Source organism: Hippocampus bargibanti, linkage group LG05, assembly GCF_051943395.1.
Source record: "Hippocampus bargibanti isolate YZ-2025 linkage group LG05, ASM5194339v1, whole genome shotgun sequence".
Taxonomy (NCBI): Eukaryota; Metazoa; Chordata; class Actinopteri; order Syngnathiformes; family Syngnathidae; genus Hippocampus; species Hippocampus bargibanti.
The window spans coordinates 10,254,002-10,270,520 of NC_142738.1; the positions used below are offsets into that span (position 1 = coordinate 10,254,002).

The 16,519-nt window shown below is 41.0% G+C and overlaps 1 protein-coding gene across 3 annotated transcripts in view; it reads right to left on the bottom strand.

Annotated features, from left to right (window-relative positions):
* The window catches only part of syt7a (synaptotagmin VIIa), a 135,066-nt gene that overhangs the window by 78,535 nt on the left and 40,012 nt on the right, over positions 1 to 16,519 (bottom strand). For all 3 annotated transcript variants that reach the window (XM_088996364.1, XM_088996365.1, XM_088996363.1), the window contains exon 2: positions 2,427 to 2,530. In XM_088996364.1, the coding sequence (XP_088852490.1) occupies positions 2,427 to 2,530 (104 nt within the window). The remainder of the gene's footprint in view (positions 1 to 2,426; positions 2,531 to 16,519) is intronic.

Sequence of the window (16,519 nt, forward strand, 5' to 3'; positions counted from 1 at the left end):
GCGTGTGCAAGGCCAGTAGTTCACCCGTCGCCTCCTCCACTGGAGCTCTCTGCACTGTCGGGTTGCTGCCTCTGCGACTCCAACAGGACTGTCACAAGCTGGAAATAATATCCATTTACAACAGTGCTACCAGAGAGGGCCGCAGGGACTTCGCAAAGAGCTCACTCCGCAACAGGAAATCAGGAGCCATTCCCTGCTCCATTTCTTTCCAGGTGGACTATCTCATTGAATATGTTTCGGGAAAGGAAACAAGAAGGGACAGTATACCGCCGAGATCATTACCCTGATGGTTTATATACTGTACGCTATAGTGGCGTAATCTCGTTACAATACCATTATGGCCGTGTCTTTAATGCAAACTTTATGTCGAGAAGCGTGTTGTCTGCACGGCCTGCTGTGACGCCAAGGTTTGCGATCTGTGCGGCATTAAGTTTCACAGCAATGCAGCGCTGAAATGGTTGATCGTTGCTCTTGTAGGGTCGTCAGAGTTGTTTCATATCTACCCAGCGATAGCATATACCGACGCGCCACAATTTATGAACGAGATACGTTCTGAATGGTCGTTTGTAAGGTGAATTTGATCGTAAGTTGATTCAGTCCTATATTTTGTATGAAATGTATGTTGAAAGGACAACCAACACCACTTTTTTTTCCTTCCCTAACTGACATCAGAAAAACGTTTTATAGCATCTAAAATACCCAAATCACGCAGGATGATATTTTTAGTCAAATGCAAAACACCAATAAAAATGACTTAAAATGTCTAAAAACTACACTGCACATGTACAACTGGAGAGAGTACTACTTGCTACGACAAAAATGTTCATGTGTATCATTGTTCGTAAGTCAAATGTTCATAAGTAGGGGAACGTCTGTAGCGCGTTTCATATAGATGACGTAACGTAATGTGAATCTAATTCTAATCCCCAAAGTGAACCTCTCAAGAATGCTAGCGACGGTTTTCATGCCTTTTTTGTTATATGAGTATGGTAGTAGTTAGGGTATGTTGGCTTCTTTACTCCAATGCTGTGAGGAGCAGCAAAATGTCCAAGGAACAATACAACAGAGTCTTGATAAATCTCTGTGGGTTTGTCATTAGAAAAATAGCATTGGCATTTCCAATCACTACTCATATTAAAATAATCACTGATTTCAGTGGATAGTTCCGTGTGGACGATATAAGTGAGTGAAAATAAATTTTTGATAAATAAATAAATAAATAAATGAATATGTAAATGAATTGACAAATGATAAATGATAAATAAATACACACAAGCACATAAGTGAATGAATGAATAAATAAATAAATAAATAAATACATACATATGTAAACAAATAAAAATAAATAAATACATAAATAAGTACTGAATGAGTGAACGAATGAATCAATAAATAATAGATAATAAAACAAATCAATACATACCTACCTACCTACATACATACGTACATCGGTGAATAAATAAACAATTAAACAAATAATAAATAAATACATACAGGAGTGAACGAATGAATCAATAAATAATAAATAAACAAATCCATATATATATATATATATATATATATATATATATATATATATATATATATATATATATATATATATACATAAATAAACAAACAAGTACATATGTGAATAACTGAAAAACAAACAAACAAACATTAAATAAATACATAAATAAATAAATAAACGGATGGATGGATCCATATACATAAAGAAATGTTTCAAACCACTGCGCTGAGAAAATATCAAGGTCAAGTTTGATGAATCGGTTTGAAAATAACTTTGATCACATTAGCAGCCTTGTTCAATCAACTCCAAGTATGTTGTAGAGCTCTAAGTTGAGTGAAAACTCACACAAAGCAAATGAGCGGGGAAGGCAGTTTTGGCATGCTGCTCAGGTTGACTGATAAGGGGTTGCCGCCCTTTTAATCAATCACATTTCATAGCACATAATCACAATGATGTGCCCTTAAAAGAGGTCAGCATGCTCAATCTTTGTTGTCGTCTCACACAGGCTATGTCAGCACACTTGGCTAATCTTGTCGCTGCATCTGGGAATGAATTACGTTTCCGAAGCTGCCGTGATTTTTGGAAAGTGACGCAACAGGGGCCCGCATTTCAACTTGTGTTTCATTAATTACTGTCTAACAAGCCAAAGAGTTGACTTTAATGAACATGTGCATCATTATTTTGGATTAGGGCGTCCCGTCAACATTTGTACACATTGCTATTTCCTCAATAAATTAGCCTTTCAAGATTCAAATTCCCAGCACACACTGACATTTATGCATCTCTGATTATTAAAGCTTTTTGCGGCACTCGAAATATGGCTGGAAGCTATGCCGCGCGTGCGTCTGTCTGTGCGCGAGTCGGTGTGTGTCGGTTAAGTGTGTAGATGAATGCGTGCATGGGTGCGTACACTCACCAGTTTGCGTTGACACCAACCGCAGACGCCACAAAGAGCCACGAGCCAAACAGCACACACTGTCAGTGCTATGGAGACCAGGAACACACTGAGGGACACCGAGCCTGTGGGCAACCACACACACAAATATAGAGAAAAAGAGTCAACAAGGGCATTTTTGCATCATTAAGTTACATTTGCTTACATGTGCTGCAAAGTGTCTGTGTAACAGTCAAAAGCTGTGCATAAATATCCGTCATTATTATTAATATAGTTCAAGTCTGCTTAAAGTTGTGGTCTGTGAGTGTAGCCTTGCCTGAAAGTACTAAACACACAACAATGGCAACACTAGCCTCAATAAAGTTTGAAGAGTGCCCATGCCAGTTTGTTTGGTTCAAATTGTCTTTACAAATACAGTAAAGTCTCGTTATATCGATATCGGATATATCGATAGTCCCGGTTATATCGATACTATTTCTATGCATGAACGGAGAAAATTACATGCAAACAGGGTCGGATATATCGATAGTCTCGGTTATATCGATATTTTTTCGGATTCCCTTGAATATCGATATAACGAGACTTTACTGTAGTTGTAATTGAAGTACAGTGGTACCTCGGTTCTCGACCATAATTCGTTCCAGGACCCTGTTCGAAAAGCGTTTTTTTTTCGAACACCGAAACCACCTCTTTGCTCCTGTCACTTGCGAGTTGACAGCGGGGAGGGGGGGCGGGGCTGCCTCTCCGGGCCGTTCTCCACCTGCTGTCAATTCTCTAATCACGGACACGGGGCATTTATACGGTTCACGATCAATACCGGATGATTGACTCAACTCGCCACCGTACCTGGACTCTTCCTTCGATGCGCGATTGTATCCGGTCCGAGGTATTTTCCCTGCGTCCCGTAAATTTATGTCATCTTCCGGGATTGCGACATTTTGCACCCTCGTGTGCCATTTGCTTTTTGGCGTAGTAAGCGGGTAACAAATCGCTACGAGCCACGTTGACTCCACTTTCTCAGCGGGTTTCAAAACTCTGAAGTACACTTTTGAGTCAGGGTGTAGTCCGAAGCATGCTTCTGATTGGCTGCCGGTGCAGAGTATGCAAATTGCCAAACGAATGTTCGTTTGGCTATTTGCGAGAGGATTTAACAAACATTATGTGTCATAATTTTTCGCGTCTTCGAACGTTCGTTTGGCAATTTGCATACTCGGCACCGGCGGCCAATCAGAAGCCTGCTTCGGACAACACCCTGACTCAAAAGTGTACTTCAGAGTTTTGAAAGCCGCTGAGAAAGTGGAGTTCTTGTAGTGTTAAGCAGGCAACACAACGCAAACGTTGCACGCCAGCACGCGACAACAGTTGGTCACGGAGAGAGCGATACACCCGGGTGCCACTCCCCACCCTCGCGTATGCATTTATCAGCTCATGGAAATGACAATGTTTATTGCTTACAGCTGTTGGGGCTCAGAACGTTCCAGGGACGTGGTATTCTAATCAAGAAAACTATGTTTTACTAATGCATCACTTAAATTTGCATATACTCTCAATAAATAGCTTGGCAGAGGGCTGCAGAATTCAGACGTCTGTCATGAATGGCCGCATCTCCTGCCGGCAGTAAAAGACAATCTTTCTGGGTCCGAGTCTTCGTCCACGGTGTCCGAAAAAACATCTATGACAGTGTGTCAAACAACAACCGATTTCACATCACAGTGGCCCATCTCGCCAGAAGCTGCGACAGCGCCTCTTCCCGCCAGGTTTAATTGAAAAGCAGGCGAGCACTGCTGCCATTTTCACATTCTGTCATAAGCATGGGGGGGAAAATGCAATTTCATGAGGTATAAAGCACCCCACCCCTCCCAAATCGCCTGTGCCGGAGCATTTCAATACCTTCCGAAAAAGAGCCGATACCAGGGCATCACTCAGAGGTGCATGCATCACTGTCATGTGTCACGGCTTGTTAACTGACAGTCTGAAAGCAAAAGGGAGTGGCCAAGGAGCCTGACAATACAACACAGCTCATGATTGAAGAGTATCCACGGAGTCTCGGCTCGAGAGCAATCCAATCATGTATGTGTGAGAGCGCTTAACAAATGCACCTGACTCACGCTGCCTTTAGAAATGAGGGGATCCACCCTGGTGAGCTATTTAACCAGCTCAATGGCCTTTACTTTGAAACAAGGAACCGATGCCTCATTGAGCTTTGATATTTGCACAGCAGGGGGTGATGCTAATGTATTCAAATGTGCGAGTCCCTCCGAACGTTTCTCAATACACGGCGATAAACAGGTGTCAGGATGCATTTCCACACTGCTGAGTGACATCCGCCCGCACTTTGCATTCAATAAGTAGATTTGTTCTCTCCCCCGTCTCTGTCTGCCTTTCCGTTGTTTTGCCACGGCTGGCCTTTTCATGCCGTCATCTATTTGTCTTGCTCTTCTTTCCCCACCTCTAAATGTCCTTTGGGAAGGGTGGAGAATGGCAAGGAGGAGAAACGGAAAGTCGGCATGTTACGTATGGAAAACCGGGATGGGATCGACGCTGGATTGCCGTTGGTTCGCGGCTATATCTTTGAGGTCACACCTGAGCTCGATTGAAGTTGGAATGGGCGCGCGCACACACACACACAGACACACACACACACACACACACACACACACACACAAGGAGCATCTGGGAGACAGCAAGCCGTAAACAACAGCTTGATGATGACTCGGCATCTTGCACTGCACATCATTTAAAAAAATGAAATTAAAAAAAATTATGTCACAAAATACATGGCAGAAAAATGAAGAGGGTGAAAGTTGAAAGGATGGGAAAATAATGGCTTTTTAGATGTGCGTGAAGAGGTACTACAACGAAAAAAATACTACAAAGTATACTAATCAAAAGTCTAAGGCCCTATTTTATGCCAAAATTACTTCTGAAGTCGACTAAATCATTTTGTCTGGCAACTTATAGAAAAATGCAACCAAATATTAATCATGCAACAACACACTGGCAACACAACAAAGAACTGATGGGGGGTGGAGGAATCTGGGAAATCGAAGATCATAGACTGGTTAGGTCAGGGGAGTCAAACTCATTTTTTTGCCACAGGCCACATTGTAGTTAAGGTTTCCTCTCTGGGGCAGTTATGAATTTGGGGAAACCATTACAATGTTACATATTACATAAAGAAGGCACAAAAAATTAATGAACAACTAGTTTTCAAATCTCAGCTCAAGCATAATGACAGTTATTTTGGTTTACATACGACAATTTGGAATTTTGGTTCAGACTTTTGCAAGCATTAAGAAAGATGCTTAAGAAAGAAGAAGATTAAGAAGATGGAAGGCGAAAGTATACGCCGAAACATGTCAGGTACTTGAACACCTAAAATACACTGTCTGTAAGTAAAGAATCTGCTTTAAATTAAGCACTAAGAAAGTCGATATTGCTTTCACGGGCCGAATAAAATGATGTTTGGGGCCAGATTTGGCCTTTGGGCTCGGTCAATCGCTGGATCTTCACCCAAAAGAGCCTGCATTTTACTTCCAGTCGAAGAGACTGAAGGGAAGACCACCCCTGGAATAAACAAGAACAGAAAGAGGCAGCAGTAAAGGCCTAGAGAAGCATTTTAACTTATTCACTGCCATTCACAAATTCATTTTATGTTCGGGTTTTGGTTTTTTCATGCATGGGTGCCGATAAAGTGCTGGCCATGGCCTCTGGCAAGGTTTTTTCCACACGGGGGCAGCATTTCCCCTTTTCCATGTTGGCGCATTGTTCCAGCTTTACCTGTTGTTAAAGCGCTATATGAACCAATATGTATCTATTACATTGTATTTTGGACAGCTGCCCTCGTTTCAAACAAACTCCAGACACACATAATTTAGGAAATAACTCTTTTTTTCTGATTAAAGTTTTAGGTGTAAATGCAAGTTAAAATATGGTCCTTGATCACCTTTCTTGCTTTAATTTGCTCCTCTACATAAAAAGCGAATTTTCTTTGTTTTTTGGGGAAAAATCGGACATTTGGCCTGAAACGGCCTGATTTCAACAGCCACTATCCAGAACCAAATAAGAAAGAAATGAACTTTTTTTCTGATGAAAGAAGAGAGTCTATGGTTTCTTACGCTGCATTGAATGTGTATGTATGTCCGAAAACTCAATATTCTGTAGGTCCTGGAATTCGAGTGACAATGACAAACACCCTGGCACTGGAGTGGACATATTTTTTGCGCATGTCTGGCAGTGAATGGATCATAATATTTAGTATTTTGGTGTCAATTAACCCCAGGCTTGTTGCCGTTTTTGAAAGTAAATGTTACACCATCAAATGGTATTATTCATGCATCCATTATCTGAGCCGCTTATCCTGCTGGAACCCATCCCAACCATCTTCGGGGAGCAGGCGGGGTTCACCGTGAAATGCTTGCCAGCCAATCTCAAGGCACACATCATAGACAAACATCCATTCGCATTGGTAATCACGTCTATGGACAATTTAGAGTGTTCAATCACTCTAGGTAAAATAGATGGGAGCAGGAACCTTTCACACAGGAAGGCCGGAATCAGAATTGAACCCCACACATCTGACAGAGGTGCAAACCGGTTTACCAGCATAAGTCTATAAAATCATACACATTTACATCAAGCAAACTTTTAAGTGCTACAAAGTGGAGCCGCATAGTTCTCATGAATTAAACATATGCAGTATGTTATATTTATTAATGGGACAACGGATTAGGAAACCACTTTTAGAGCATGTTAGCATCTGATTAAAAAAATGCACATCAAAATCAGGATTTCTTACAATCCCTTATCTAGCTAGCTAGCTAGCTTTCTATCTATTTGAGTTATTCCGGGTTGAGTGAACGCTGGCACATGTGGCTGCCACTGCTCACACACAGAAAAACTCATCCTGTGACTGTAAAGTGACTTTGAGAGTCTATCTATCTAGGTAGCTATCTATTAGATATCTAGCTATCTATGAGCAAGCCAGCTAGCTTTCTATCTATTTGAGTTATTCCGGGTTGAGTGAACGCTGACGTGTGTGGCTGCCGCTGCTCACCCACAGAAAAAACATATCCTGTGACTGTAAAGTGACCTTCAGAGTTTTAAAAGGCGCTTATAAATGAAATGTATCATTATTATTATTTTATTCTCATCTCACTTCCAATTAAAATTCCACCAAATTATAAACCATTATGCAATGAACTGCTATGCCAGAGCCAATTTATGGACGACATTCCTAACATCTCAATCATCCCACGCAGCATCATTTTATTTCCTGACATCCGGCTGGCCTCTTCTTGATTAATCTTGTTCTGATCGTAAAAATGTGGATTTAAACGTCACGAGCATGTTGGCCCTCTCGCTCGCTATTATTTATCTGCACTCAAAGAGGCTCTTAATGGCAAAAGCTACATTGTTGTCTTCCTCAGCAGGAGAAGGTCGAAGAGGGTTCATGCTTAACCGTCTGCTGTATGTCTCCATTCAAAGCGGGAGTCTCCACTCAGAGGTCACTAACAGTGAGTCCATTAGATGCACATCATCATCATTGGGAGCAAAGGTTCTTAAATAAGGAGGGTTTGTGCAAAGTGGGCCAGGAACGGAGGTTTTGTCAGTACCATGGCTTCCTCAAGGTCAAATGAGGGTGACGTGGAGGTGCCATGTTTTATGACATGTTAGCTCAAAGAATAAAATGCAGTGTTCAGTCAGTATGACCGAACTTGTTCATAGACGATGGCATTCTGATGACTGCTTTTTAAAAAAATGCGGTCCTAGCAGCATATGAAACGAAGTAAAGAGACGGAAACAAACACTGAGATGATATGCAAATCCTCAGCACAGGAGAACTATCATACCCTGGACCCTTTCTGACTGTTTGTTTGTTTGTTTGTTTGTTTGTAATGTAGCGGGATTACACAAATACTACGTAGCTCATTTTCATAAAACTTGAACCAAGGGAAAATTGCTTTGGGGAAAACTATCTATCATGGTAATGTACAATATTTCTGAAGAAGGGTTGAGTTGAGAATATTGAGTTTCTGGACGACATAAACACCATAGACAGTCTTCTTTCATCAGAAAAAAGAGTTAACACTAAATTTATATGGGTCTGGAGTTATGTAAGCTTGAAATGAGGGTGGCTGTCCAAAATATAACGCAATACACACATATTGGTTTATATAAAGCTTTAAAAACAGCTGAAGCTGAAACAAACCGTTAACATGAAAAAAGCGAAATGATCCCCCCAGTGGAAGGGAAAAAAACATTGCCAGAGGTCTAGCCAGCGCTTTATCGGTGCCCTAGCAAGAAAAAAACAAAACCTGAACTCATTCTGGAAAAGGGCTCTTTGTCATATTTTCAATTCCTAAATGAATTTGTGAATGGCAGTGAATGAGTTCATCTATACTGAACGGGTTCATTCAAGTTTGGCTTTTAACTAGTTCAATAACCACACACACACACACGCACACACACACACACACACACACACACACACTACAGGTAGATATGACTGACAATATCCCCTGAAAATTAGGTTGTTAATCAGCTCAGTGTGTACAAAGTCTTTTGTCAAACGAGTTGATTATGTATGAAAAGGTTAGCTCTTGAATTATACTCACTAGTTAATATGATAGTTTATGTGATATGATAATATCATTTTAATGTCAATAAGAGTGACATGAAAAGGGTGCTGCGTGAGGCCATTTTCAGCAGTCAAGTGATCATTTGCAGTTAACCCTACACGAAATAACATTTCCACTCTTTTAATCTGGGAGGGCAAGGGGGGCATGTATGGATTTGCTCACTGAGTAAATGTGACTGACAAGAAGCCATTGAGCTGTTTGATCAAAATGTTTAGAAGTCCTGTTGTTCTTGACAATCACGTTTCCGTAGAATTTCGGTGGTGGTTTATTTTAGACGCACATAAAACAAAATCTGAATGACAGTATATGAAGGTGAGTAACGTTCCAAATAATATAGTCATGCAAGAGATTTCACGTGGCAGAGGTGTAACTTGCATGAAAATATAAAACATGTTCAGCATACCAGCGTTGTGAAGAGTGGAAGGTCTGTGAGCGTAGCAAGGAATACTGCTACAGTACCTATAGGTGATGTGGCCCACATGCGGCGAGCTAAGCCATGCAGAAAGGGACCACTTCTCAGGGGTAAGAGAAACTGCTAATTGGACAGGCGGATCCCGAGCAGTGTCCAGTCAGCACGGCTGCCACAATGTATAACACAAAACATGGTTATGCTTTGATTGAGGTGGAAAGGGCAATGTATCATATCAATCGTGGTCCATATGGCTAAGGATTGGAATGGATTAGCCATTTTTAGTCTCGCAGTGCAGAAAGTGTCCATTACACAAATAAGAAATAAGAAAAAAATACGAGGAAAAGAAAGGAAGAAGAAGAAAAACTAAATACAGGACCTGCTGTAAAGTGAGCCACTGCCACGGCGCCATCTTGATGTCAAAACAAAAACAAAAAACAAAATTACAAATAATGTGACACAACACAAAAGACACAGACCGTCATTCAATCTTAAGCACTTTCTGCAACCTCTTTGTTGTATGAAGCAGTTTTAGATGAGTGTTCTTTTCACCAGTGGATCGGGGACGTTTTGGTGGAATGTGCACGTCTGCTACAAGCTAAATGTTGAAAGCAAACACGAAGCTGTAGCATCCATTGACGAAAAGAGATTGTCTCACATCTCCTGGTAAACCTACATTTGCTTCAATTCCAAGCCACGGCAGTTCCACATACACATCAAAACACGTATACAGTGATACCTCGGTTTACGAACCCCTTGGCTTACGAACTTTTCGTTTTACGAACGTTAAATTTCTGAAAATTTTACCTCGGCATACGAACTATTTTCGGGATACACACAGAGCTGCCACAATGGGTGACGTGTCATTCGCGAACTAGCCCGTTCTCCTAAAAGAAAATGGCAGGCGGCTTGTTTTGGTCCTCTATTCCCTGCCCCCAGTCGTTGGATAACAGACAAAATGACAGTTTCTTCAGTTTCAGTTAAAATTATTTCCCTCCCCCCTCAACTTTCCGCAGTTTGATCTGGCCCTCCAGCAACATTCTGCTTGTTGCTGCGGTTTCGGTTGTCCTAATGTGTCACATCTACTGTGGCAAAATATGGATGCAGTCACAAATTGGCATTTACCCAGAATTTCAGACTGCTTCTGTTTGCCTTCGTGGTTTAATTAAATGTCGCTTTTACGAGCTTTTGCGGGACAGTTACCACGCAGCGCGACGGAGAGTAAACCATTTAAATGCAGTCAAGCTAAACAATTCTCCAGGTGCGTAAAATAGATTTGAAGCTGTGAAATGTAGACAAAATGAATAATGGCTGCTTCCTTGTGAATAATATAATTGTCACTTCAAGAGCTAAGAGGACATTTCACTCCGTGAGCACGGAGGCTTCGTGCGATGGGCACGGCAGGAGAGTTTAGGGATGATTTGTACTCTTATGAGCATAAAAGCATTCACAGAGTGACACATGACGGATGAGTGACGGGTGTCTGCTGAATGCCCTTCATGGACACTCAACTGTGTGTGATGACAAATTTCACACTCGGTTCAATGTCACTTTGCCACAATCCTTTAAAAGCATAGTAACCCAATTATCAGAAAATTTATCAATTCTTAAAATATATTCTTTGTGTCATAGCAAGTAGAATTGAAATAACAGGTAAGCCATCAACGCCTCACCCTATGAAATTCAAACTGCTTGAAAAAAAGCACATGGCTGCAAGTGTTTTGATTTTATAGACATGAGTGCAGAGCAAGTCTTCATTTTTAGTTTTTAAACATTTTTGACAATGACATGCCATACATTTGTATGCCAGGAGGAAGGAAACTGAAATGAACTCCAAAACGATGTTGGTGTTTCATTAGCAAATGACTATTGAGAAATGCATTTTCGATCAGTATTTTCTCCATCATTTCACACTCACAATAATGACTGGAGTGTTGTGTTTTCCTTTTGTCATTATGTGCCAAAATGGTAATTAGGAAAACAAGCAGGCACCTTGACGAGCTCTGAGTGGGGCTGTGTATCAATTGTGAAAACAAAAGAATTGTGGATATGTGTAGTAATTTTACTGTTTGGGTTATTGCAGTTGTAAAAAAATAATCAAAATAAAAATTTCGGAATGAGGCTGTAAAGCACACGCTAAAATAATATGTGAACATTTGTGACCTTGAGCAAATCGTTACAAACGTGAAGGCGCATTTTTAAAACTTTGCCAACAGTGGCAATTGTTCGCCCCTCAATGGCGTTGGGCTGTTCTTATAAATTGTGTTTTTATTTTTATTTATTTTCAGAATCGGAATTGTTATTGGCCAAGTATAGATGCTCCCCAACTTACAAACGATATATGTTCCGAACGGTCGTTCGTAAGGTGAATTTGTTTATAAGTTGCTTCAGTAATATATTTTGTATGGAATGTATGTTTAAGGCTTGCATAAGTAACGTGTATTGGTTTGTACTGAAAAATAAACATTTAATAAAATATATGCTCTATAAAGATATGTACACGTACAACTGGAGAGAATACTACATGTCACTACAAAAAAGTTCGGATGTTCCGTTGTTCGTAACTCGAAAGTTGGTAAGTTGGGCAGTGCCTGTACATAGAACGCATCCAATGATAGCCATTTAACACAGTGCAGTCATCAAGCATAGATCAACTAATTAATGTCAATACAATTCCATGACAATCGCTGCATCATTTTTTTAAGCGAGACGTAATTTTTATATAACTTGTGGTGGGAAATTATACCAAACGTTCTTAAGAACCTGTAACTGTCTAGTGCTGAGGAATGTTGATCAATAACCATTGTTCAAGTATGTAAAGAGCTGAATTTACAATGAATGCAAGAATGCTAACGTCAAACGAAAATAAGTTGGCCTTTGGTTAGAATAATATAATAAAACAAAGACATTAGACAGATATTATGATGATAATAGCTGTCATGGCCTCTAAGAACCGAATCCAAAGCATGTTGTTTGAACTCAAAATTTCTGAAACTTGTGTAGCGGGGAAAAATATTATTGTCATTATTTTAAATGGAAAAATGGTGAGTTGTTTTACTTTATTTGAATGGTGCTGTACCGATGACCATTCTGTGTTTGGGGGGGGGGGGGGGGGCTTTAATCGAGTATCTTCATCTTTATTAAGTTCATAGAGTTGCTTGTTCTGTAGCCACAAGGGGACATAAGCCAGTGTCTTATTGTGCTGGTCTGATGGAGAATAATAATTTATCATGTTTAAAAGTGCCGTGCTTTGCTGACCAACTAAACAATGGGCCTACAGTCAAAAGCGCAGATGGCCACAGTAAATCTGAGTGAAACAGACACGGCAAGGTGAACTGTCATCTCCATCTAGATTCTAGAAGGTCCGGCCTTGCACAGAATTTAGGGCTTTAGATACTCCTTTTTCACCAAAGTTATTTACGGCTTAAACATCCTGCACAAGCGCCAGATTACAAACTTATCAGTTTTTGGAAAAGACAACCAATTAAAATGTCTTATGTTTTACTGCTTGCAGCTGTTGGTGCTCAGAACGCCCAGAGGTGTGGCATTATAATCAAGAAAACTATGTTTACTAATATATCACTGTAATTTACATATACTCTCAATAAATAGCTTGGCAGAGGGGCGCAGAATTCAGACGTATGTCATCTGATGACTGCGTCTCCTGCCGGCAGTGGGGACAATCTTTCTGGTTCTGAGTCTCTGTCCACGGTGTCTGTCTGTCATATATCTGACATGGTCCCAAGTCCGAATAAATACAGAGGGTTGTGTCAGGAAGGGCATCAGACGTAAAAGTTTGGCCAAAACAATGCGAATCAAAACTCTGAAGATGGAGGACATTGATTCCTTGTGGCGACCCCGAAAGGGAAAAGCCGAAAGGAAAAGAAGATTTAAAATGCAAAAATATTTCTGTCATGCTCAAAATCGGATGTTGCTTCTGATGGTTCCTTTTGGAACAAGCCCATCTGAATGTAGACATAATGCTGCACGTACATGGTAGCATTGAAGCTGTATTGGAGAGAGGAATGTTGACAGGTGGAGAACACCTGTGGTTGAGAATGACTACCCCCGTAGGCTACATACAATAAAGCATGGCCTCCTTTCTATCCTTGGGTGCTCCCCATGGCTTAGATGTAGCAGTGGCACCGGCTGCGACAGGAAGAGGGCCGCCACCCACGTCCTGTCTGCTCTCAACCGAGGAAGATCCATCGCGGCTCAAGCGACAAGCTTTGCTGGAGTCGGATCGGAGAGACATCATGTGACATGTCACCTATCATGGCGCCATCTTCTTATTAACACCTCTGACACTGAATGAGAAGGCAACCGCAGAGATGTGGACAAGTGGGAGATAGGAAGAGTTTATGTGCTGTATGTGTTGAATGGAAAATGAAGAGAAAGGCCATAGTCGTGAGGGAGTGAGTAATGCAAGATCTTGAGGGACTGTTAAATGAATGATGAGGGGAGCTAACTTTCTGTCTGTCACTTTATGTTGGCATTACATTTAACTCATTCACTGCCATTCACAAATTTATTTTGGTATTGACAATATGATGTAGAGGAACAACTCATATTAGAGGCTTTGGAGAGAAAGTCAGAGAGGCCAGACTGAGATGGTTTGGACATGTCCAGAGGCGAGAGAGTGACTATATATGGAGAAGGACGCTGAGCCTTGAACTGCAAGGCAGGAGTCCGAGAGGAAGACCGAAGAGGAGGTTTATGGATGTGGTCAAAGAGGACATGAAGGTAGCTGGTGTGAGAGAAGAGGATGCACAAAACCGGGTTAGATGGAGGACATTGATTCGCTGTGGCGACCCCTGAAGGGAGAAGCCGAAAGGAAAATAAGAAGATTGGCAATATGATGTAGAGCGCTATTCCCGAATAAATTCAAATTTTGTTTTTTCTTGCTTGGGTGCTGATAAAGCGCTGCCAAGACCTCTGGCAATGTATCTCCCTTCCAAAAGGGGGCAGCATTTCCCTCCCAGCACTTTTTCCCTAGCTTCAGCTGTTGTTAAAGCGCTATATAAACCAATATGTATGTATTGCATTGTATTTTGGACAGCCACCCTCATTTCAAGCTCATATAACTCCAGACTCATATAATTTAGGAATTAACTCTTTTTCTGATGAAAGTTTGAGGGGTAAATGCAGTGGATGAAATAACGTCCGCCCGGACGCCCTGGGCATGCAACTTTTACGTCGGGCGTACAACTTGCAGAAAGTCTACGCCCGGGTGGCCGACAACTTCTTCAAGAAAATAAAAACAACAACAAAAAACACATGGTTTTTTTTTCAAATCAAAGTTTGCTTTATTCCGATTTTGAAATCTTCGTTCGGTTTGGAAATTTAGGAATTTCGGTTCGTTTGGCAATTTGCATACTCGGTAACCAATCAGAAGCCTGCATCGAATAACTTCGTGCTTCCAGGTGCATTTGCATATCATTTTCCAAACTAGAGGACACAAGAAAAATGGATAAGTGGTTAGGAATCAAGCCAAAAACCTCAGCCCCAGAAGAAAGATTCAAAAGAAGCTAACAAAATTTATGACGCTACACAACGTAAACATACATTAAAGGCATCGTGGAAAGAGGAGTTCACGTGGCTTGTAGCATACAACGCAACGCAAACATTGCATTGTGCAACATGCCGAACAGTGTATGGACAAACGACAACTGGAGCAAAATCATCTGCAAGGAATATTTACGATAAATTAAGCAAGGGAGAAATTGTGCTAGGTACATCAATTGTGTCATTTTAAAGTGTTGTTCTGTTATATATTCTGATTATCTGTCCTTAAAACTTTGCGACAATGTTTTTTTTTTTTTTGCGATTAGTCTTGTGTTTCATGAGTGAAAAATGGCGCAGGCAACTTTATGGCTGGGGAGGCATCTTGTCAGAGTTGTCTGCCCTTGTGTCCGCTAACTTTTTGTCATGAGTTTCAGACACTGGTAAATGGAAATTAAAAATATGATCCTTGATCACTTTTCTGCTCGAATAAGGTCCTTTGCAGAAAAAGCTAATTTTCTCAAAATTTTGAAAAAAAATTGGGAATTTGGCCTTAAACCACCTGATTTTAACAACCGATATCTCCAGAACTAAATCAGCTAGAAATGAACTTTTTTTCCTGATGAAAGAAGAAAATCTGAGGTTTCTTACGCTGCATTGAATGTTTATGTAGTCCTAACACTCAAGATTCTTTGGATCCTGGAATTCGAATGACAACGACAAAAACCCTGTCACTGGAGTGGACACATTTTTGCACATGTCTGGCAGTGAACGACAGACTTCGTTCCAACTGGATCACTGAGCAAAGGTGGCATATAAAAAGGCGCATTTTGAGTGAAATTTTGAGAGCGACTGCACATTACTTTGCGACTGAATGGGGAATAACGCTCACATCTATTTCTCACCCTGGCATCTCTCATAAAGTCTTTATAAAGTATTCATGGTCTTCATCTATCACATCATCTATCAATGCCTCAACCTCGGAAAGACTACATTAACAAGTCGGCGTGAAATAGATGACTTTCATACAAAGACCGCAACATGTTATATAAACAACAGCAAACCGGGTAATTTGATTTCCCGTTGGTCTGAGCCCCGGCCTTCATGAAACTTGCATTCATGAAAGATTACAGTCATATATCCCATACCACTTCTCGTCATCCATCAAGATTTGAGATTACATTCAGCATCATGATCATTGATTAAGCTTCTCACCACTGCTGGGTTCAAATCCCTCGCCATCCGAAACTTTCCTCTCTACTTTGCATCTCCCGAGTGTCGCAGTGGGTCTAGTGGCCGGTAACCTTTCCGGGAAAATTGATCCAACTAAAGGAGCTTCTTCTTTTCAGTGGTCCCACGGTTGAGGTATGTTATGGTGGCTTCAGACGGTTCCAAACAAGTCATTCATCAACAACCCCTCTCGTGCCCTTGACTTTATTGATTCGAGTCCGCGATGTGGCTCTTGGTACTCCGGAGATAGACGAGTGTCCATCACAGTAATGAGTCTGCGAGCTGTAAACTAAGTCACCCGTGATTCACATCCAATTACAGGCCGTAGCCTT